This window comes from Sphaeroforma arctica (assembly GCF_001186125.1).
Source record: "Sphaeroforma arctica JP610 unplaced genomic scaffold supercont1.72, whole genome shotgun sequence".
Taxonomy (NCBI): domain Eukaryota; class Ichthyosporea; order Ichthyophonida; genus Sphaeroforma; species Sphaeroforma arctica.
Window position 1 is genome coordinate 109,037 of NW_014040486.1, and position 21,587 is coordinate 130,623.

Sequence of the window (21,587 nt, forward strand, 5' to 3'; positions counted from 1 at the left end):
GTAAGACACTACCTGTACGACCGAACGGACGGTACGACACTACTGTGTGTATATACGGTAGGTAGTTATTATATATATATATATATATATATATATATATATAGTTTTAGCCCGATACCGATGTGAACTCCTCCCTGTAGGCTGAGTTGTACTTCATCTACTTGTCAGAACGGTGTGCTCGAGTACTTAAACATGTCTATCTACACTTCTTCGCATGGGCAGTCGGACCAGGACACCTTGCCAGACCTTGTGGAAGAAACCAGCAGTGAAACCAGTGACCAGGGCATAGCCCTCACCGCCACGCCTGGCTGCCCACCAGAGCCCTCGCGACGGCGCAACCGACTGTGGCTGACACCCAACAGTCAAGAGCATGCGTACGCCAAGGTATGTGCCGTATGAGTTTGTGATGATTTAATATAGGTCGGGGTGTGTGATGCGCGATATTTTCTCTCAGGCAGGTTGCAGTACGTCGTAGTACGGGTCTTACTTATAACCCGTGTGAATGTGGGACTTGTGCAACGTACGGTATGCAGATACAGCCAATTTTCGGGAGCAATGGGCCAGCTATGTGTACGTACATACGCCAGCCAATCCACTAGCACCCGCTAAGGCTGTGCAGGCATGCATGCACTCACTCACCTCGCGTTATCCATTGCGAACTGGTCTCTACGTCTAATGCGCTTCAGTGCATCCGGTACTATGGGCCCGTCGTCTTCGTGCTGTGGAAACTGTTGCTGCTCAGAGCGAGGGTGCTGATATGGAGCCCCCCGCCCGTCACCGGTCTATGTAATCGTGTGCGAGCCCTGGCTGTGTTAGTCAACCAGACCTTTCACACACGGACAGTCTCCAGCACACAGCCGGAAATGCTGTCACAACCGGGATCTGCTCGGCAGAGGTAGGCCGATGTGTGTATGTTGAGTTGACTTTGAGACGATACACTTGAGTCTGCCGACATATAGTTAAGAGATGTATTGACAGGTTTGGTGTGTACAGGTGGTCTAAGGTGATCATGAGAGGTTGTTGTGTATACATTGAATGTGATCATCCGCCATGGTCAGTGTTCGTGACATTTTCCAGCGGTGCCATTCACCCTCTGCCTCTCGGATGTGAATGCGGAAGTGTGGGCGTCTACTTTCATGTATGTATCTGTGATGTGCACCTATGACCATACACTAGGAAGTGACATTGTGTAGTATCCTGTCTATACCCACAACGTCTGTTATTAAAAACATGCGGAAGTGTCTTAAATATATCTACAGCAATAGCTGCTTTGTCGCCGCTTCTCCGGCTCCGCCACATCTTAAGGTCGAAGGGTATTTCTTAGAGCCGAAAGGTATTGTTACAAACCCAATACAAGGAGAGCGCAACTTTGGGCGTCATCTACTCGCACGTGTATCAACTGGCTGTAATCTGTAGCATAACGTTCCCACACGAGGTGTAATGCAGACCACCTGAGTAGTCTCTATTCACATCTGGGGTTGAGCATGATACCGGCTTACTATGTTGCCTGTGCTCAGTATTGTTCCCAAGTACTCGACCAAACCTGACATGCGTATCGCATTATGATGTTCTGTTTTCTCTCGTCCTTACCCGTAGCTACCGTGTGTCTCGCAACTCGTCACTGAACACCGCCGCGGCCAGCCAGAGTTCCGCAAAAGCCGACACGGTCGAAAGTTCATCCCTGCTGGATCGCAATACCGGTTTAGCCAGTTCGACTAGCGGTACACACGGCGGAAGGCCGGACCATCAATACAGTACAGGCGCACGCACATGCACAGGCATTGACGTCAACACAACCACTATTAGCGCACACGCTTACATACAGCCGCAAGCGCCGCCTACGGTACCCTTGTTCCATGTGTCAATAGCGGATGCTGATAAGCTGGCAGGTAGGTTCAGTGTATCTCGGCCGACTAGTATGGGCGTGAGTGCAAATTGCGAGGGGGCTGTGTGGTGTCGGGGTGAGTATGTGCGAGCTTGTGACGGGGTGTGCGTACGCAATGGACCTGTGTGTATGTACTTGAGCGGGTGTGCGTGGACGCATTTGACTCTGTGCACTGTGGCTTGCGCATGGACACTCACTTTGTCAGCTAGTGATTTCACGCGTGTCTGGACGTATCGGTTGTGTATTCTGTCGGCTGTGAATAAACAATCATTGTACAAGTCAACAAAATTTGTGTGTGTGTTTGTGTGTTTAATATATATATATGTGTGTGTGTGTGTGTGTGGGTATATATATGTGTGTGTGTGCATGTCCGAATGTGACCCATTGAGGTGAGCTAAAGCAGGCAAATCACCTCCGTTTGGAAATTCAAACAGACTACGACGAAGAAGGAGGCGGGTTTATCGCATTCACCACGGACAAGATCTTCGAGCACAAACACAACTGCTACGACGTTTTCCTGGAGAATAGAGATCTAAAGTACGTCTCGCCCGAATTGGCTGCCACAGTAGGGCTGTACCCGTCGTCTGCCGATGTGATCCGATTTGAAAACGTATGTTTGGCTTGGTTCATGGGGAAGACTACAACCACTGAGTGCGTCTGCCTTTAATGCCTGGGAGTCTCTCATGTGCGTCTGCTTGACCCATGGTGGCGTATTTGATGTGTCACTGTTGCTGACTTATTCTCGCTGTATAAGTGGGCTTGGCGAGTCTGCTTGATACGTTCGCAGCGGTATATGTACGAACCTTACAAAGGCATCTGTACCTCATTGCAATCTAGGGCCTCAATCTCGCTACACCCCGAATTACGCTGTAGGGATCAGAGTTATTTTTATTCAGTACAATTGCTTATCTGATGTATCAGCCACTCCCTCTGACACTCACAGCTAGCGATTACCGCAGTCGACAGGCGGAATCGGCTGCAGCCAGAGACATCCATGGAGAAGAGTTTATACACCAGGTAGGTGTCGTTGCTGTGCATGTATGTTGCCGGGAATCGGAAGAGTGCATGGGGACGCTTGGTATATATGGCATAACTGCTATATATATATATATATGTGTGTGTGTGTCTGTGTGTGTGTGTGTGACTGTGTATGTTAATCGTCACAGTGACTGTCAGTCGTACAGTTCGCAAGCGAGTGCAATCACACGCTTATTTGCGTCCAGCCGTAGAAATGTTTGAAATTGGTAGGTCTTGTGGTGTGGCTTCTGCGCGTAGGACAGTATAATTGCAACGGCACAATGACAACGGATCTCTGATGAATGCCACCATTCTCTCACATACCTGACAACAGTATTGTACGTAGCATTCCCATGTGCAAAGCTAGCGTTGTGCATTACCTTTCGACACATAGTCTGCGTAGTATCTCATATGCAAAGCTTAAGTCTCACACACAGCCCACCGTATTAAACGGCACACAATTGCTGTACTTTAGAGATGGCACTTTCGCAATGCACACAATCGTTGCACTTTAGAGACGGTACTATCGCAATGCGCTCGTCGTGTTCGTGTACACCTCACACATAGTAACCGTCTCAGTAGTTGGGCTCCGTTGTCACAATACCTGCAAACCGTTTGACACGGCACATGGAGACCGCATCACAGGTCATCTTGTGGCTTTAGATGCAACAAGTACACGTGGCAGATCAGTGGTACCTCGCGTATGTGTCTTTCGCACAGGACAGTGTCTTGGACATCCGACTATGGGTCTCCTATCTAGGAGCGATAAACGTCAATTTAATTGAGTGGGACGCTGTGCGAACTGATGTGTAATCCGGTTTGGCTCGCCATGCGTAAGATATAATCAAATGAATGAGGCATTTGCTAACTAATGAATATCAGGGTAGAGCTCGCCAGGCGATGATAGAATTTAATGGGACGCGTTTCAACGCAATAAATATCCTGGTATTGCACGACACGCGCATGTCTCAAATCAGTTGCGACTTTCGAATCGGTTGCCAACTTACTAAACGGGCTTAGTGTTCTCGTGACAGAGGGTAAAGCCTAGTAATATGCGTCTTACACAGTAAACGACATTGGCCATACCATCGTGGTTACCTACATATTCGCCTGGTGAGCAACGTCTACCATGTCGACTGCCCTGTGAAATAAGGCAGAGGGCAGGACACCTCACAATACTAGGCAGCAGATCATTCATTTATCGACTGTATACTTCTTCTTCCCTGCCCTTGACAGTTTCTTCGCCGATCTCAATCACACTCTGTTCGTGACACTCTTGGAAGCGTCATTATCGGACACAAAGAGGTGTGCACCTATTCCCTGTGAACGCACTTTTCGTATCCTTTTTTATTTTGTTTTTGTTTTTTCTACAACATTTGAGCTTCTGAGTAGTGTAGTCCAGTGGTTTGAGATGTGCACTCTAATTGACATGTTTTGATTAACAAATGGTTTAATTGGTAATGACATCCTAATTGGCATTGATTGAAACGCGCTGCCTGTTGTCCGCTCTGAAGAGCACAAATTGAACTATCCTGCGAAAGTTTAGTTGCGTGATGAAATGAAAGGAAGTTATATAATTAGATCTGCAATATACCATCAGTAGTTTGTAGGTACGCGATCGCCAATGTATTTGTGTCGTTTGTTCCACACTACTTGTTTAGTATCTACGGAACGTTTGCTTTGGCTGCGTACGGTCTCGGTTAGTACAACCGCAGCTATACTTGCAAAGGGGTATTTTCATTCACGCTATTCCGCGCTGCTGCGTCTGCAATAGATAGCGAATACCGTACTACACCCACACCAATCGTCCCATTTATTTGGACAGCCATATCATACTGAATTTATGCTACTGCTCCAACCTGCCATGGCTCTGATACAATTGACCATATACCTGGTCTCATTTTTCTGGTCAGGCTATACCTCCGAAGTATGCAGCACCGTGGCTTCCAGTGGAGTGAGCGAGCCTTTGTCCTCGCCGTTTCACGGCTCTATGACATCCCTGTGCAATACGAAGTTGATGCACGTGGTACAATGGTCTGTGCCGCTATGCTGTGCTGTCCAACTGTGTGGCAAGGGATATTGTAAACCCGTGATCAACAGACTGTCCCGATGTATGTGGCGGTATGTGGGTGAAAAGCATCCAACCTGTTTGCAAACAATGGAAGAGTCTTCCCAGATAACCCTTCCCACAATGGCCCCAGTATCCTGCCGAGACGTATTCGGCCTTCGCTATCACCGTCTCACGTTTCGCCGACTTATCTGTGCGATTCGAAGCTGCTACATGCGGCCCACTGGTGCGTGCCGCATTGCTGTGTTGTAGTGCAGAATTCAAGAGATGCCATAACTGACTGTGGCACAGGATGACATATCTAGGAGATCCTTCCGTAGTTGAAGCCAGGTGAAAACAATGCATCCTTTTTAGACATCAAGAAAAAGGAGACAGCTCTTCTAACACTTAGGAGTAAAACTCGGGTTGAGATATCTAGCCTGTGACGTTTTGAAACGACTCCTGCAGCGGTGATTGAAGTTTCTTGACGGTAGCTTGAAGGATTGTAGGATGAGAAGATCAATGTAAAACCCGGTTAATGTCAAACGTTTTGTCTCGATTCTTAACAAAACCAGCACCTGATCGGACAAGCTGGACATCTGGTCTACAAGATAAATCGGGTTTGCTTGGAACCACAGTACCCGTTGCTGACTTACTTCTGTATGCCTTACTGGAATCGACAGAATGCAAACCTACTGATGTAGTAAACCATCCGCACTTGCAGTTGTGGCTTGTCAAGGTTGCAATGCAAGACTGAACTATTACCAAGGGCTGATGGAGATGACAGGCAGAGCTCTGTTTCGCTTATGGTTGTAGCTCAAATTGTACTCGCACGTAATACCTGTGATTTGATCAGTACAGATTAACTGTCTTCATCGCTCCCCCTCCGTGTCAGGAACTGAATCATACTGCACCGGGTTCAACTCAAATTAATGACCTTTTTTTGATACCCGAGGTTATTTCTTGTGGTGATGCCTACATAACAAAACATTGGTTAAATGATGCAACATGCACATTTGATACAGACGGAAAGGTGGCATCCATCACAAATAATAAACTGTATGGTGTTAAGTATAACTTTGCATGGCCTATGCAGGCAATCATGGTCAAAGCAACCAATTACAAACCCTCCAACAAACTCGCGACAGCCAAAAAAAACTGGGCCAGACGCGCGTCGAGATAGCCTTAGCGTAACTATTGAAACTTCACAACTTTAGCTGCGAGCCTAGCAATAAACTACATACAATTTATTGGATATTTGAAAATGCAGATACACTGAATTTTTTACCTCGCTTCCTGGCTTGATGCAGGAAGTGATACCACTCGGTCTGGGTTTGTAATATTGAACTCCTGATGTGCAACACCACAACATTATATACTAGCTGTCACTGTTGCTTCTTCTGTCTTTTGTGGCTCATCGTTTGCAATAACAGGGTCAGGCTCTACTTCATCTTTCATCGAGGAAGCGATGATACTCTCCATGTTAACTGTCGAATTACCATATGTGCTATTTGTTCCAGATAAAGAGCTCGCATAGCTCGAGTTATCACTGTGGCTTGAATACCTGTCGCCGAACAACTGCTCACGCCTAGTCTGCTTTTCATCGTTTTTGGTCCTTTTCCAAGCTATTCCAGCCAGAACCACAACGAGGCACAACACTAATAGAACAGTAATACTGATAAACAAAACACTGTCATTTGAACCACTGGAGCTTTCAGTTGTTGTCGTAGTTGTATTTTCTTGCTGGTTTTCTGCAGTACTCGTAGTCGGTTGCGCACAAGCACCTCCGTGTGCGATGGAATCTACATGGCCAGCCAAACAGTTTTGCCTGGTGAATGCGCACTGGGTGGGGTAGGTGATTCCGGACGCCGAGCATACTGGTGTACCCGTATTGGGGTTGCAGCCTTGATTGGTAATTGAGCAGTATTCTTCATTGGAGATGCACTCGTCACAACACGATCCAAGTGCTTTATATTTCTGCTTACCGTCCTTACAGGTCTTCACAACACATGGTGTGGTAGAATAGCACACGTGGTCGGGGTGACCCTTGATAACCTGACAAAAACATGTCATGCAGGTCGTGGTCCATGTTTCACCCTCACCATAGGTCTCCCCATCCATTGCACACACCGGATTGCCCTGTAGTGCAGTATCTCCAGTCACCGTACTTTGACGCTTGCTGAGGTGATTGAGAGAGGTGCCCGAGGAGAAGGCCGTGGCCACCGCCAAGAATACAGCCAATGTTCTACAAAGCATGTTGCTAGATACTTTGTATTCCGTGGTTTAAGTAGTAGTCACTTATTGAAAGTGTAACTCTACTCGTAGTGATGAAGTGCAACGCTGAATTTATATGCAAATAGTGGTATAGCTATAAGCTTTTTTATCACATTGTAACACACAAGAGCGGGAATGAGATGTAAATAAACATTTTCAAATCTGTATGACTAATTTTAAAAAACCTTCTAAAGATTTAAGCATTACATTCTTCGTGAATATCTCTGGCAATTGAGCCGGTTGTGTAACCATTGACTTTGCTGAAAATGGCTGACTCATTTAAAACTAGCCATTCTGATCATCTCAATTTTAAAAATATTCTCGAAATCAATTGTCGGCAATGGGAATACTAAAAAATTGATTTAGTACATATGTACCGCGGGCGCGGAATGGTGCACCGACGTAGGGATAATATTATTTATTTCAAAAATCAGATAAATAAACCTGTTCTAGTCTAATTTATTAGTTGAGTTAAGCTAGTCTTACACATAGTGGCATTTTGGGACACGAAATACCAAATATAAATAAAAAAATAAATACAATACAGGTGCTTTACGACAAGCAACTTGTTTGTATTTGATTTTGCACGCGTATGTAGCGTGCACAAGCATATTTAAGTTGTCAACTGTACACACTGACCACATACTAACCAAACAATTGAACTAGCAGGGCTCCTAACAGTGGTCGCTGATTATCTTACCTAGGCCTTTTACTTCTTGTTAAGTTCATATACTTGTTTATCAGTGGTAGCTAGTACATACATAGTGGTGGTAAGGTTATATAGTAGGTTTACATCATTTACTGCACGTCATCTTAGCGATCACAGTCACAGTCACTTACTTTGTAGACAGTATTAGACTGAGATTAGAGAGGGGTAGTATAGTTTATGAGACACCACCGAAATGGGCTCTAATTGACATCACCTGTCGCAATGGCTGGAGAAGGCGGTGAGAATGGGTAAAATGACGGGTCAATTGACAACCATGTATCTGATTCTGAAGATAACATGAAACATGTTCTATTGCCATCAATACAAGCACTCCGCAAGAAGAGACGCAGAGTATCGGTAAGTAGTAGTAGTATGAACAGCAGCGCTGGCAGTCATATTTTTAATTGGAGGGACAGTGTCACAACTCACAAATAGCAAGACTTACAGCAACCATGTTTGAGATCAAATCCATCGCAAAAACACAATTCGATGGTTCATTGCGAATCATTCGTTCGATGCAATGAATATAACATATCTCCCTGCACAATCAATCAGAGCTTATAAGAATGGTCAACAACTAGCTAAATATATGCAATGAGTAGCAGACAACACACCTCTGCGCGCAAATACAAGCAACACTCGCAGCAACACACAGTCTATCCCATCAACCAAACGAAAAGGTACACGAAAACTCAATACAACTACGAAAACACGATATGAGTACAATAATCAGAAGGCATATGCACGAGCGCGGAATACAGTTACTGTAGAAATATGGCCTCCGGCCAGTCTAAAATATCAAGATCAAATGAGATAACACATTGGTTTTTATTTGTATTTAAACCAATTTAATACAAGTTCTTTTTCCAATATTTTCCAAAGCGTTCTAAATTCACATTTACTTGGACCTATTTGAGACAATAGATGTAGGATGTTATAAACTAAATTTTATATTCTCTGAACTACTACTTACAGATTTTGGTCTTCCCGCCATTCTCCAAATCCAATAAGCCTTTCTCTTCTTTTTTTTAATAACTTTTCTTCAGATGGATCTTTATTTGTATTAGCTAGGGTATTAACGTAATTTACATTCTTATGTCTATCTACAAATTAGGAATGTGGTCATGAACACTTAATAATTCTAGTGGAAATTATTCAATAAAGAACAGCTAGAGGTACGTCCTGTGTGATCGAGGATAATAGGGCTCGTACTAAGAGGCATTCCCGATCATTCTTACACAAGCTACCACTGCTAAATCATAACTGACTTATATTGTATATTAGTTTATTTAACATAGTTTAAAACAGAAATATCTATGTGGGGGCGGGCTGTGCCGGATATATTAAATAGCTATACATTCCGAACTATACAATATGCTTTCAAAGTCAACAATACTTGTGTGCTCTTTTTAGGAGGCCACGTACAGACTGTGCAAATAAGGCATCCATGTTTACTGTCTATCGAAATAGAGGTGAGGATAAAAACATATACGAAACGAATTGAATAATATAAATTCCGAAGACACCCGTGTTATCGCTTGTGGCGCGTGGGGGTGTGAATTTGACGGGATATTAAGGTAGAAAATGGGAAATAGACCCCAAGTCCGTTACATTTATTACAGGTATAAATGGTTATGGTTGTCATTATCTCTCAAAGGTTGATATAGCTTTCTATATTAGACAAGGTTGGACTATAAAAGGTTAAGAAAATATATCAACAAGGTATTTACACCCTGACGGGGAGAGTCCGAGAATAGCCCCGATTCGGAGATATTGGTCGAGTTTCAGCCTCATTCGCTCAATACTGAAGGATTAAATACATTATGAGATGCTTAAAAAAAAATACAGGCATGATGAGACAGCAATAGTAGATATGAATCACGTGAGCTTGTGAGAAGTTAGTCTCTGTACAAAAAGAATGTTCAGAAATCTAAAGCAATACATCTTTGTGCGGAGCTTGATGGCTGCGCACCTGCCCTGGCGCTGTGTAGTTGTGCGCATTAATTTTCAAATTTGTAAACACAGGCGTCTACATAGCCGGCTGGCTATTTCACATCTTGGCTTGGAAAAGCTGTGGCATGGTTGATGGGATAAGTGTGGGCTTTGAGTGGGCTTTGTGGTCTGTGGCTGACTGGCTGTGAGGTGTGGTTCGGAAATATTTGGCCCTGGTATTTTGTTTCGAAATAATATTAAATATCCCCTCAATACGTACATAAGCCGTAAATAATTCATAAGCCTACTGCAGCCTCCACTCTCAGTAGTAGTGGCCTACCCTACGCCGGCTCTTGTGCTATGATTTTAACGAATACGTACATGTTCACATTGCTTGACTACCGCACCGACGGCTGTCTCTGCCCTGTCTGCCCCGGTAGCCACAAGTTCACTACCAGCCACTTTACCTGCATCCAACAACTGATTCGACGCATCCTGGTAGGCCCGAAACTGCCGCTCATTGGCCCTGACCTCCTTCAGCAATTACAGGAGTGACACGACTTCCACGGTATCTGGACCCTCCACAAACACCTTGGATCTTTTCTCCAGCATGTTGAAGAACCACCGTACCCTCACCCGTCCCTCACTCATCAACAGATGTTCTCTATACCCCGGCTAATCACGCTGTTGAAGTACTACTTCCAAATATCGGTTCAAACCAAATCATCTCGCTTGTTGGTTCCGACTATGATACTTCCGATCCAGGCCAGCCAACACATACCGAATTCATCCGTGGTCTGGTGCGGCATTGGCTTACCCCCATCCTCGCTTCTCGACCGGATTATGACGGATAACCTGGTCCTTCTCGGTATTTCGTACCCTGCACTAACCCATTCCGCGGCACTACACGGCGCAGACCCGATCTGTACCACAGAGGTGGGTACTCTCAGCAAGCAAATATATGAAACATTCGATAGTAATAGTGTTTTGTCAACACCGGCCCAAATTGACTCAGCACATATCTTCCATTGTCGACTCACTTGGCCCAAGCTTCAAACGGGAATTTACTGACCACTTCTTCCCATCAATCTTTCCCGAACCACTACAGCGACTATGAGAGCCATACCATATGTTCATACATTGTATCATACATACTTGCCATTTTTGAAATAAATAATAGCGCTGATTCTTTAGCGTTTACCGGGATTCGCGGGTTAAGTGAGAAGAGGTTTGCATCATGCGCTGCTTGTAGATTGGAGGATGTTTGCGTTAGTGTAGGTGACAAGTGGGCTCAGTAGTACATCCCTGCTGCGGGCAAGAATTTTTGGCGCTCGTTCATGTGTGTAGCAGGCCTCCTGCTTGGTGCGGAGATAGTGAATTAAAGCTGCTTTCGTAGCGTCGGGATGTTGTTGGGAGCGGGGGTCGATGTTTTCATCGCGCTGCCATTTCCACGTAAGTGCTGCATGTCGTTTCACCTGGGCGACAGAGTTGCTAGGAACACAAAGGCGGACGAAACTGGTGGAGCTTCCGCGGCGATTTGGTTGAGATACCGATTTAGACGGAAGATACCAGAGAAAGTGGTGGCGATTGAGGGCTGGTTGGTCATGCCAGTATTTTTCAAATACTGATTGGGATGGGGGCTTGCCGTTAGGGAAAATTGCTCGGAAGAAGAGCCATACCGGAGTTATGTCATCCATTTCATGAAGAGTTTTGTCCGGCATCGGGCGGCCCACCATTTTCGTCAAAAGGTGTTCGGGTACTGGCGGCTGCGATTGGGACTGAGAAGCTGGTGGGGTCGGGCGTTTTTTAGGGCTCGGTTTTGCAGGTTTGTCCACTTTTGAGCGGTAGCTGGGAGGCTCACTGCTGCTATTGGACGCCTGTGACCGCGGTCGTTTTGCAGGCGGAGCAAGCGGGCTTGTGGAGCCAACTCGGAAAGTGTCGGGTGTGTCTTCATCTATAGGTGCACGGGTTTGGGATTTAAGGTCCCGGAGTTCTGATTCAAGGTTGGTTGTTTTTGCACAGAGGTTAGTGAGCGTTTGGTGTATGGTTGATTTCCATTGGTCATCAGTCAAAGGCTCCTTGGAGATTGGCCCATCATTGTTCGGGGTTGTTAGAGCCGGTCCCAAAATTTGATTGAGATTGGCCTGTAGAGTACTGACCTGGGCAGAGAGGTTTGTGATAGATTTTTGTATGTCCAATTTCCATTGGTCATTGGGTAAGGAGTCGTTGGGGACGAACGTCTCAATTGGGGATTCGGCCTGGCCCGACATTTTTCGCGGATGTGGGACTGTGGAACTGTGGGACTGTGGGTCCCCAGACTCCCTACTGGATAGTTTATTTATTTTTGACTGAAAATCCAAATTTCAAGTCAACGTTTTGGTGTGTTCTGTGGGTTTTTTTGAAAGTGGTATTCAGTTCTACACTGGTGACCTACTGGTCACCGAGATTTACGTTTCGGAGGCGAAAATTTGAATCAAAGGTCCGTCGTGAAAAATAAATATGGGGAAGTCCATCGCCCACACCCACAATATCCCCATCCCTCCGCCGCTTACCTACTGCGACGACTATCAACTCCACCCCACACTCTTCGACAAGCACGTTACACAGGTCTTCGGTCCCGTTGATATCGACATGTTCGCTACTCAACACAACCACCAAGCCCCCACCTACTGCACCCTTGACCACACCGACAAGGGGATCCCCCTTCACGACGCTTACAAGTAGAACTGGCGCCAGCCTACCAAGCGCCTCTACGGTAACCTCCCCTGGAAAGACTTCCCACGCGGTACCGCCAAACTCGAACGTGACCAAGGCCGCATGATCTGGCTATTCCCTATCAAACCTAAAGTTGCTTGGTGGCCCACTCTCATATCCCATCTTTAGTCGCACGTCGAAATCATCTCATCTTTTCCCCACACGTTTCTACGCCGCTAACCCGACGGCACCGAAGACTTTGTCACCACTCCCAACTGGCTCTATACTGGTGTCGTCATTTTCGGTCCTCAGGCTCATGCCGTCCCCATCCCTGCAGCTCCTCCACACAGGCTCCCCCGCATGCTCTTGTGTCGCATGTGCCACTGGCAAAATGCACAAATTTTCCGTCAGCAACAAGCCCCGCACCCTCCCTGCCATTGGCGCCGAGTTGCAGGTCGATCGTGAAGGAAAATTTGAACAGAGCTACGTTGGCCATGCATACACTATCCGCATCTTTGAACGCTGCACCGGCCTTGAATATCAGGAACACCTTCGCGTCAAAAGCAACGCCCACCTCGTCCTAGACCATTTCTACACATACATCAAAGTACAGGGTCGCGATCGCCTTCGCACCATCATTGCCGACCGTGGTGGCAAATTTGTTGCCACCGAGCCACCGAATTCAAACGCGTCAATCATCGCGCCCATGTGCAGATACTTTACAACCCCACCGGTGATTCCGCCAAACACGATGGTGTCGAACGCGTGCAACAGACCAACATAAACATTGCACTTTGTATGGTCGCCCAGGCTCTCCAACCGTCTCACATGTGGGCTGAGGTCAAATCCCATGCGTCCCACATCCGCAACATCTCTCCCCGTGCTTCCAACCCCAAGGGACTCAACCCTTACGAAGGCTTCTTTAATCGCCTCGCTACTGCCTTCGTCAAGGCCCCCCGCGTATACGGTTGCATGACCCTTAGCTATGATCACGGCAAAACAGACAAGCTCCGTCTCAAATGCCGTGTCGGCATCCTCATCACACATGACCCCTTCCCTACGCACGCCGACAAATATCGATGCTTAACGTGGACACTGGGTACACCATGACCTCCCGACATGTCTAATTCAATGAGGGCATCTTTCTCTTGTGGCACAACGTCGGCACCGAATCTAAGCCATATTTTACGCCGGAACAGCTCTCCGTCATTGACATATATCGCGATACCATGCCTGTCGTCGTTACCTCACTTACCACCATCATCTCCCTGTCACCGTCCAAAACCTGTGACACTCCGGCTTCTCCACCATGCGACGTCCCCAACACTCAGGACTCTTCGCCATGCTACGTTGTCGAATCACCCCAGCCATGTGACCCTCCCAACCACCCCGCAACTAATAATCCCCCTCAAGACCTTCAGACCCTGCTCCGCATCGCTCGTGACCGTGTTGCCTACCCTCGCACCCAATCCTCTGACGACCGCCGTGCCCTCAAAGCTCGCGCCACTACCGCCGACTTTTAAAATCAGCAACAGGCTAAGCTTCTGCAAGCCTCTACTGCTCGCCAGGACCAAGACCGTATCCTCGGCTCTTGCAACGACAAGCTACAGCTACACATCGCCAACCGTCCCCGAAATTGCGAGCTCCGAAACCTTCTTCTCGACGACTCCCTCGACACCACCCACATCTCTGATCTCCGGACCCTGACAAATACCGTCTTCGCCTTACCCGCAAGTAACTGTCGGACTAACGTAAATACGATACCGTTCGCTCTCGCGTTCACGCTCTATGTGAGGCTGTGCAGAATCAACCCATCACCCCTATCTTTATCAAACAGGCCCTCAACAGCCCGGAAGCCGATCTCTGGCGAGCAGCCATCAAGTCCGAGATGAACAGCCTTCGCAAGACTGGCACTTTCACACTTTCATCCTCCACGACACGGCCGACCTTCCTGCTGACGTCCTCACTGTGACGTCTAAATGGGTCTTCAAAATCAAGATGATCAATGGAATTATCGACGAGTATAAAGCTCGTCTCGTTGCCCGTGGCTTCACGCAAACCAAAGATATCAACTTCATATGCACCCACCTGCACCCATGAATCCCTCCGCACACTCCATGCTGTCGCTGCCAACAAGGGCTGGCACACCGAGCAGATGGACGTCAACACCGCATTCCTTCACGCTGACCTTGACCATCCTATCTTTATGAAACCGCCCGCCGGCTCCGACCAAATAGGCATCTCTACGGCCAACACCATTGAGCTCAAGAAATTGCTATACGGTCTCAAACAATCCGGAAAGCTTTGGTTCTACCTTATACAGTCTAAGCTCCTTCAATTCGGCTTCCACCAGGCACATACAGACCGCTGCATGTTTACCATCCGCCACCCTCATACAGCTGCACCTTTTTATCTACGTTGACGATATCACCATCAGTGGTTTCACTCGAGCCGATGTTGAACACTTCAAAACGCAACTTCTTTCGGAATTCGACTGATCCGTCCTCGGCGAACCCACCTGGCTCCTTGGCTGTTGCATCATCACAAACACTGATTCCACCAGCATCGTCCAAACCTTGTACATAAATGAGGCCGTCGAACACTTCGACATTGATTCCGCTCATCCGGTCAACTCCCCCCTTCCGATCACCCCTCTCGTTGAACACGACGGCCCTCCCTTTGACTACCCATACCGCGAACTTGTCGGCACCCTCCTCTACCTCTCTATCCTAACGCGCATCGATATCACCTTAGCCATCAACAATCTCTCGCGCTTCCTTTCCAACCCTAGCGAAGATCACTGGCTCGCTGCGTGTCGCGTCCTCCGCTATCTACGAACCAACCCCACGCATGGCCTCACGTACAGTAAGACGCCCCAACTACTCTCCACTGACGCCTACGCTGATTCCGACTACGCCAGCTGTCTCACAACCCGTCGCTCCACCAACGGCTACGTCATTCGCATATGTGGCTCGCTCCACCAACGGCTACGTCATTCGCATATGTGGCTCGCTCCACCAACGGCTACGTCATTCGCGTATGTGGCACATCCGTGGTTTGGAAAAATAAGCGCCAAAAGACTGTCAGCACTAGCACTGCTGAAGCCGAATACTTTGCTGCCAGTGAAGCCGCTAAACACATACAGTGGCTCCGCAACTCCCTAACTAAGCTTGGCTTTACCCCCGATGTCCCCACTGATTTCTACTGCGATAACCAATCCGCCGTACATGTAATCACTAACTCGGGCACCCCTAAGCAGTTGAAGCATGTCAATATTCTCGTTCACCATATTCGTAACCTCCAAGACCAAGGTGTCATCGCTACCGAATACATTAACACTGCCGATAACATCGCAGACACCTTGACTAAGAACCTTCCTCGACCCGCCCACTCTTAAACATACATCTTACTCATTCCCCGCCGTCCCCGACCCTGATCAACCTTCCATTGTTGCAGCACTGGCACACGCGTCCGACAACAACCGTACACACATTACCAACACACTATCATTCTAACCTACAACATCGCTATACCTTCAGGAGAGCTCCACCCGATCGATGATCACTGCCATCCGCCCTGTCTTGATCCATTCACCACCCCTCCTTACTCTATCTGCGCTCCTATCAATCTAGACACCAGCCCTACTTACGCTAGACCCACTAGCCGTAACATCGCTACATCCACGTACCTATACACACACGCACACAACGTGCACAACCCCCCGACTGGTCGACCATCACCTAGACTCCTCCCTCTTCTCTGTTTTCCTCCCAGCTCATGCTCGCCCCCAACGCTTTCGGCCCCAGACGCCACCACCAACCTTCTATTACTTTCCCAATTCGCTGCCACCGCCCAATGAAGCCCCAGCCCATTGCCCCGCCACCCCCTTCCCCTTTTTTCTCTCTTCCTTTTACAGTTTTTCTAGCCTTAATGCAGTCTGAGGAGAGCAAGTCTACATGTTGCTACCACTACCCTAGTAGAGTACTCAACACATACACAACTATGTATACACACTGTCCTTTCGCTTCCAAATTCAGGAGAGTGTTGAGACGAATTTATAAGACTCAAACCCTAAAAACCCTGTACGCCCAAAGTATATTACGGCTTATATTTTGGCCGAATAATTGTAAGAATATCTTAAAAAGGCACATGGAAATTATTATACTATATAGCCAATATGTAATAAGATAATAAACTTACTTCGTTAGCAAATATATGTTCCAACACTGGCCAGAGGCGGTCTATTCCGTTAATGGTGTACCCGTGCAGGCGCGGGTCGCAGAGAGGTGTGACATCCTTGTCATGGAATAGCTGCTGAGGGCAGGAGAGGCGCCGAGCATTGAAGCGGTGGAGCATCTCTCTACATGCCAGGTAGACAGAAGGGTCGACATGACGTTTCTTGGTTGGGGGGGGGGGGGGGGGGGCTGGGGGCGTTGGTGGGTCGCGACGGGGTAGGCTCGGTTGGAGTTGGTGCCTTGTCTGGTGGTGCTGGGGTGCGCTCTGTAATAGCCTTGCTAAGGGCTATAGCCTCGGAGAGTTGGTTATCCGAGTGGGCCAAGAGAAGCGAGGTACTGGCGTTCAGCCTCTTGCTCCGCCTTGGTGTAGGCCTCGATTGTTTTCTGTGTGTGGGGTTGCTTCCAGTTGGGGGGGGGAAGCCGCGGGTTTCCCCCTGGGCGTAGTAAGCGAGTGAAAAGCGCGGAACCCAGCCCTATTTGGCAGGCGTCCGCGAAATAGTGCAGGTGGTGCTCTGGTTTCGGGGTCACGAGCATGCCCGTATCCGAGATGGCAGACATCACTGCCCGAAAGGACGCTAGGTAGGCCGCCGTGAAATTGAACTTGCGGCCATTGGCCAGGAGGTCAGTAAGGGGCGAGAGGAGCACCGCCAGGTTAGGGACGTAAGCTGACCACCAGTTCATGGTGGCGCAAAACCTTTGGAAGGCGTCCCGGTCTGCTGGCGGGGCTAAGTGTCGGATGGCCTCGCTACGCTCCCCTGTGATGGTGCTATAACAATCGATACATAATCGGCCGTAGTATATAATTGACATGTGGCGGAGGACTGCCAGTCTGGTCTTTGAAGGGCGCAGGCGGATGTTGTGCCGCCAGGCTATATCGGCGTAACGCGTGAGGGTGACCCAGTGATCAGCATCGTGCGTCGGGCCTGAGTCACTCATGCCACCATCATCAACAAAGTGGATGAGCTGCTTTCGCATGTCGCGGAAGAAATGATCCAGCAGTTGTTTCAGGATAAAGGTCATCATCTTTGCGCCGAACACGCCTGTGATAGGCTGCCAGATCTGATCTTCGGAGGTAATCCACGTGAGGTAGCCACGTGAGCGCTGTGTGTACTTCATCTGGTTGAAGCTGCACGCCATGTCGACACAGAACCGGATGTCAGCACTGCGCAGATGGCCTAAGCACTCTTTCTCTGTATGCATTGGATAGGGGTCTACGTCAAAGTTTTCGTTGGCGACCGCGTAGTCAAGACAGTATCGGATGTCTTTGGCTGACTGTGGTTCGACCTGCGGGTTTTTGCGGGCCAGCACCGCGGAGGATAGTATCTTGCTGAATAAATCGCCAGGTTCTATAAGACCTCGCTTATAGTCGGCTCAAATATTTCGGCCTCCCACGCCACTAGTTTAAGGTTGCGCTGTTTGTAAACTATGCGACGGGGGGTGGCTCCTGGCTTAAGGCGGATATCAACTTCCACGCTCTCGATGAAATTATGTTTTTTTTTATCGTAAGCAAGGCGGTTGTATTTGGCCATAAAGGCGGCGAGCTGCACCGGGGTCTTCTGGAGCCTGGCTGCGAGGGCTTCTAGCCCCCGGAAATCATATTGCTCCAGGGTGCCAGGGGCGTCTCTGCAGCGTCTCATGAACTCCATCTTGGCGACCTGATTGACCAGCTTCGGGATTAAGGGACCCACGAAGGCGGCCGCTGGTGGTGGACGTTGCACTTTTAGGCCGAAGGCAGGCGGGCGCCCTGATAATGGCCCACCACGTCCGGATAAGAGGCTGCTGTTGAGCAAAAAGCCCGAAGAGGATGTGTCAGTCCATGGGGACATCGTCCGTCACGAGGAAAGTGACATCTTGGGTGGCAAAATAAGTTTTACGGTCGCGTTCATCGTAAACTTCAAGCAAAATGGGTAATGTACATTGTTTATTGGGTGGGACCATAGTCGCTCCACCAAAAGACTTCATAAAGACAGGACTAATTGCCTGAGTTTCTAATCCTTCGTCTATCACTAACTGTTTCAATATCAGGTTAGGGATCGCGCCATTATCGGCATAGCACAGGACGGATAAAGTGTTGACTTGGCAGTTGACTATGGGTCCCGCGAGGGGTGGGCCTTACGGCGCTCGTAGTCTCGCCCTTTGTTAAACTGCTCACGCTCACGGCGCTCGCATTGGGCGTAGTCCGCGGCGTGTGAGTTAGAGTAGCCGCGGAGGTTCGAGTCCTCTAGGAATGATGCCGTCGGGCAAAGCCGGCGAACTTGTGCAGCGAGTTAAACGCGGACTGTTCCCTTTCCGACGAAGCTTCATCAAAGAAGCTCAGCTGGCGTGTATGCACGTCTTGATTTCTGCGGAGGACGGCAAATATCTTGGACCCATAGTAGGTGTCCGAGACGAGGGGGCACAGAAATGCGCGGACAGACGTACAGTCAGCCGCCGCACACTCAGCTAAGTGGTCCTCGAGCATCTGGTCCGTCACCTCTTTTACGGGTGGGGGTCCCAGGTGTTCATTAAAAGCGTGCCACTCGCCTGTATGTGTAAAGCCGGGCCTCCACATTAGAATCTTGTAATATAAACGTACTCTTAATAGTACGTAAAACGTACTCTTAAAGGTACGTAAACTCTTAAATTGTTACGGGTTCTATTAATTAAATACCTTTTCCATTTTACATATCAGATATTTAGACATGGCCATTAAAAGGCCCGAGTAAAATACCAAATATAGGATGTGGTCTAGTTCTATTAATAGAACTATATTTACCTTCCAAATCTATTTATATCTGTATACCTCGGTAGCGAGATGGCTCAACCCAACATAGTTTTCTAAGGACTGTTAGCGTTGCTTAGTTTATCCTCCGTTCAGCCAACCAGATGTGCCAGTCTGATGAAGGCTAAGTCGGTAATTCTTCATAAGTGGCAAGTTATTGGTTAAGACAATAACTATGGACATCAAGAGTATTTTTCTTTTCTTTTCTTTTTTTCTAAAGATAGGATTTTATGAGTATCTCGGATTCGCCCCAACAGAACATACCATAGTTTCTAATAGAGCGACAACAAAACACTAAATAAAATCCCTTCAGCGAAAACAATACTGGGAGGATTATATATAGGCAATGTCTCAGCCTCACAATCTCTCAGAATATTGCTGTTTTCACGAGGCATGCCTAACTTTACTAAAAGACTCATTTCGTCTATGTACTTTTGGATTTTGATATGCTTAGACTTAACCTAAGCATTTATTTACTCTAAGGCGTTAATATCGCCTTAATAGACCGAAACTTACACATTTTAAAATTAGCAAAGATATTAACTACTTAGACTACTTAAACGTAAAGGTAGATAACTACCACGTTTTTTTTCCTAAGCACATCATTTCTTAAGAGAATAAGACTGAAGTCATAAGTTATGATTATGACAAAGAAAGACAATACGTCTGCAAAGAAACGCAAGGCCGAACGTAAGAAGATGGAGAGAGAAGCCGCTAGCGCTGCCACAGAAGCAACCGCCGCTGCTGCCATGCGTTTAACCGCACCGTAGCCGAAGCACTTGTCTCCATCAATAATAGTCAGGGCAATGCTTCGGATAAGGATGTAGCCACTTCGATTAAGGAGACTACTCCTACAGATAGAGCCCGAGGGCCAACTATTGCCTCAACTTCGAAATTCGCATTTACGAAGCCAAGAAGTGAGACAAGGGACACGTCTCATGACGCCCCAACCAATTCTTCTGACGAAACTCAGAAAGAAAAGTCCCCAATTATAGGGGACAAAGAGGAATCTCAGAAGGTACCTATACCGGAACCAGAAGAGGAGGCAAGCTCAAGTGGCAAACCCGAATCTAGGTTCGAGACCACTGAGCCAACGCGCATAAGTAAGTTAACTACTGAAAACACTGATCTTAAGAATCAGTTAGCCGCCCTTATGAAAGGCATGACTGTTGAACATGTAGATCGAATGTATGGATCAGGAAAACACGCACAGCACTTACGCGAGCATGTTTCTCCGGGCACTACTGAAGCCCTACAGAATTGAACAGAACGTCGACAGGTAATTACGCCCGAAAAGCGTAAGGACCTGAGCGCCAAACCTGTGGCAGTTGACCCAGACAGGAACTTTATTCGCCTGTTCTTTCACCCGGCCATGAGTCGCCTGTCCTTGAGGGTATTATAGACCCAGAGGCAGGTAGAAACACTCCGCCACCTTTACCCAACTGGGATGACAATCGTCGGAAACCAGTTAAGACTGGGTATTTCATCCAGACACATGAATCACCCAAGATTATAATACCAACGACTATCCAAGGAACAGAGCACCGAAAGGCCTCGACCATGGACTTTACACGGGGTATTACACACTCCCGTAAAAGTGTTAACGATGTCGAATTTAATCGCTTCGATCGCACCGTCTTACATCAACCCGCAGAGAATTTTCACTCAGACGAGGTGACCGAACTTAATAAATCGGTCGACGATTACACCATTAAGATGGAAATCGCCCACGATGAGCACCGTGCCGATGACGTATCATATTTTGCTAATATGATCGCGATCAAGTAGAAACGCATCGATCAGCTACTTCAGGCCCAACGTGGACAACACCACCGGGATAACCAGAAGTACAAGGGACAGATCAGTCGACTTAAGTCGAACTGGGATGCCAACAGCAAGCAGGTCGAGTTTATAAACAACCATGACCTTGGCACGCTAACCCGTAGCTTAATGCGTTTAAGGTCATGCTGGAGACGAATGATATCTCTCCTCAGCAATGGATTTCTGCTTTAATGCAGTCGTTTGACCCTACA

At 47.6% G+C, this 21,587-nt stretch overlaps 4 protein-coding genes across 4 annotated transcripts in view; 1 reads left to right on the top strand and 3 right to left on the bottom strand.

Annotated features, from left to right (window-relative positions):
* SARC_01752 (hypothetical protein) overlaps positions 1 to 7,329 on the top strand; it is an 11,165-nt gene extending 3,836 nt beyond the window's left edge. Inside the window, exons 5-11 of the mRNA XM_014304520.1 lie at positions 223 to 384; positions 687 to 895; positions 1,597 to 1,889; positions 2,320 to 2,495; positions 2,829 to 2,902; positions 4,139 to 4,207; positions 4,816 to 7,329. Coding sequence (XP_014159995.1) covers positions 223 to 384; positions 687 to 895; positions 1,597 to 1,889; positions 2,320 to 2,495; positions 2,829 to 2,902; positions 4,139 to 4,207; positions 4,816 to 4,987 — 1,155 coding nt within the window. The 3' untranslated portion in view covers positions 4,988 to 7,329. The remainder of the gene's footprint in view (positions 1 to 222; positions 385 to 686; positions 896 to 1,596; positions 1,890 to 2,319; positions 2,496 to 2,828; positions 2,903 to 4,138; positions 4,208 to 4,815) is intronic.
* Positions 6,071 to 7,328, bottom strand: SARC_01753 (hypothetical protein). The gene has a single exon (XM_014304521.1). It carries the CDS (start codon positions 7,203 to 7,205, stop codon positions 6,321 to 6,323), a length of 885 nt encoding a protein of 294 aa, XP_014159996.1. The 5' UTR covers positions 7,206 to 7,328; the 3' UTR covers positions 6,071 to 6,320.
* A 10,810-nt stretch (positions 7,330 to 18,139) lies between the features above and the next one.
* On the bottom strand, positions 18,140 to 18,619 carry SARC_01754 (hypothetical protein; the record flags this gene model as incomplete). Its single annotated transcript, XM_014304522.1, has 1 exon — positions 18,140 to 18,619. The coding sequence occupies one exon, from the start codon at positions 18,617 to 18,619 to the stop codon at positions 18,140 to 18,142; it is 480 nt and encodes a 159-aa protein (XP_014159997.1).
* Positions 18,620 to 18,678: 59 nt separating this feature from the next.
* Positions 18,679 to 19,445, bottom strand: SARC_01755 (hypothetical protein). The gene has a single exon (XM_014304523.1). It carries the CDS (start codon positions 19,342 to 19,344, stop codon positions 19,015 to 19,017), a length of 330 nt encoding a protein of 109 aa, XP_014159998.1. The 5' UTR covers positions 19,345 to 19,445; the 3' UTR covers positions 18,679 to 19,014.
* Between the last annotated feature and the right edge of the window lie 2,142 nt (positions 19,446 to 21,587).

What these genes read in the sequence shown, in the direction of transcription:
- SARC_01753 (XM_014304521.1), bottom strand. Translation starts at nt 7,205, where the DNA reads ATGCTTTGTAGAACATTGGCTGTATTCTTGGCGGTGGCCACGGCCTTC.
- SARC_01755 (XM_014304523.1), bottom strand. Translation starts at nt 19,344, where the DNA reads ATGTGGAGGCCCGGCTTTACACATACAGGCGAGTGGCACGCTTTTAAT.